The sequence below is a fragment of the Penaeus monodon genome, chromosome 21 (assembly GCF_015228065.2).
Source record: "Penaeus monodon isolate SGIC_2016 chromosome 21, NSTDA_Pmon_1, whole genome shotgun sequence".
NCBI lineage: Eukaryota > Metazoa > Arthropoda > Malacostraca > Decapoda > Penaeidae > Penaeus > Penaeus monodon.
Window position 1 is genome coordinate 38,721,031 of NC_051406.1, and position 273 is coordinate 38,721,303.

General features: G+C 54.2%; 1 protein-coding gene across 1 annotated transcript in view; it reads left to right on the forward strand.

The window, feature by feature from the left end:
* Positions 1-273, forward strand: part of LOC119586481 (chitotriosidase-1-like) — a gene marked incomplete at its 5' end in the record, with an annotated part of 10,684 nt that overhangs the window by 9,894 nt on the left and 517 nt on the right. The window contains 1 exon segment of the mRNA XM_037935218.1: positions 104-273. Coding sequence (XP_037791146.1) covers positions 104-241 — 138 coding nt within the window. The 3' untranslated portion in view covers positions 242-273.

Here is a 273-nt window from a genome sequence, read left to right on the forward strand (position 1 = left end):
ATCTAGACATCATCCACACGTCTAAATGAAAAAAACTTATTGAAAGGAAAAGAGAAACAGGCACTAAGGTCCCACTTGACATCATTTCTCTCTCGTCCTCCAGGCCCAGTACGCGGCGAAGAAGGGCCTCGGTGGCGTCATGTTGTGGGACGTCAGCACGGACGACTTCAAGAACCTGGGCGGTGAAGGGAAGAGCCCGCTCGTGACGGCCATGTACAGGACCCTCCACGGAAGATTCTGAGGTTCTCGACCTCACCCTGCGCACCTCTCTCG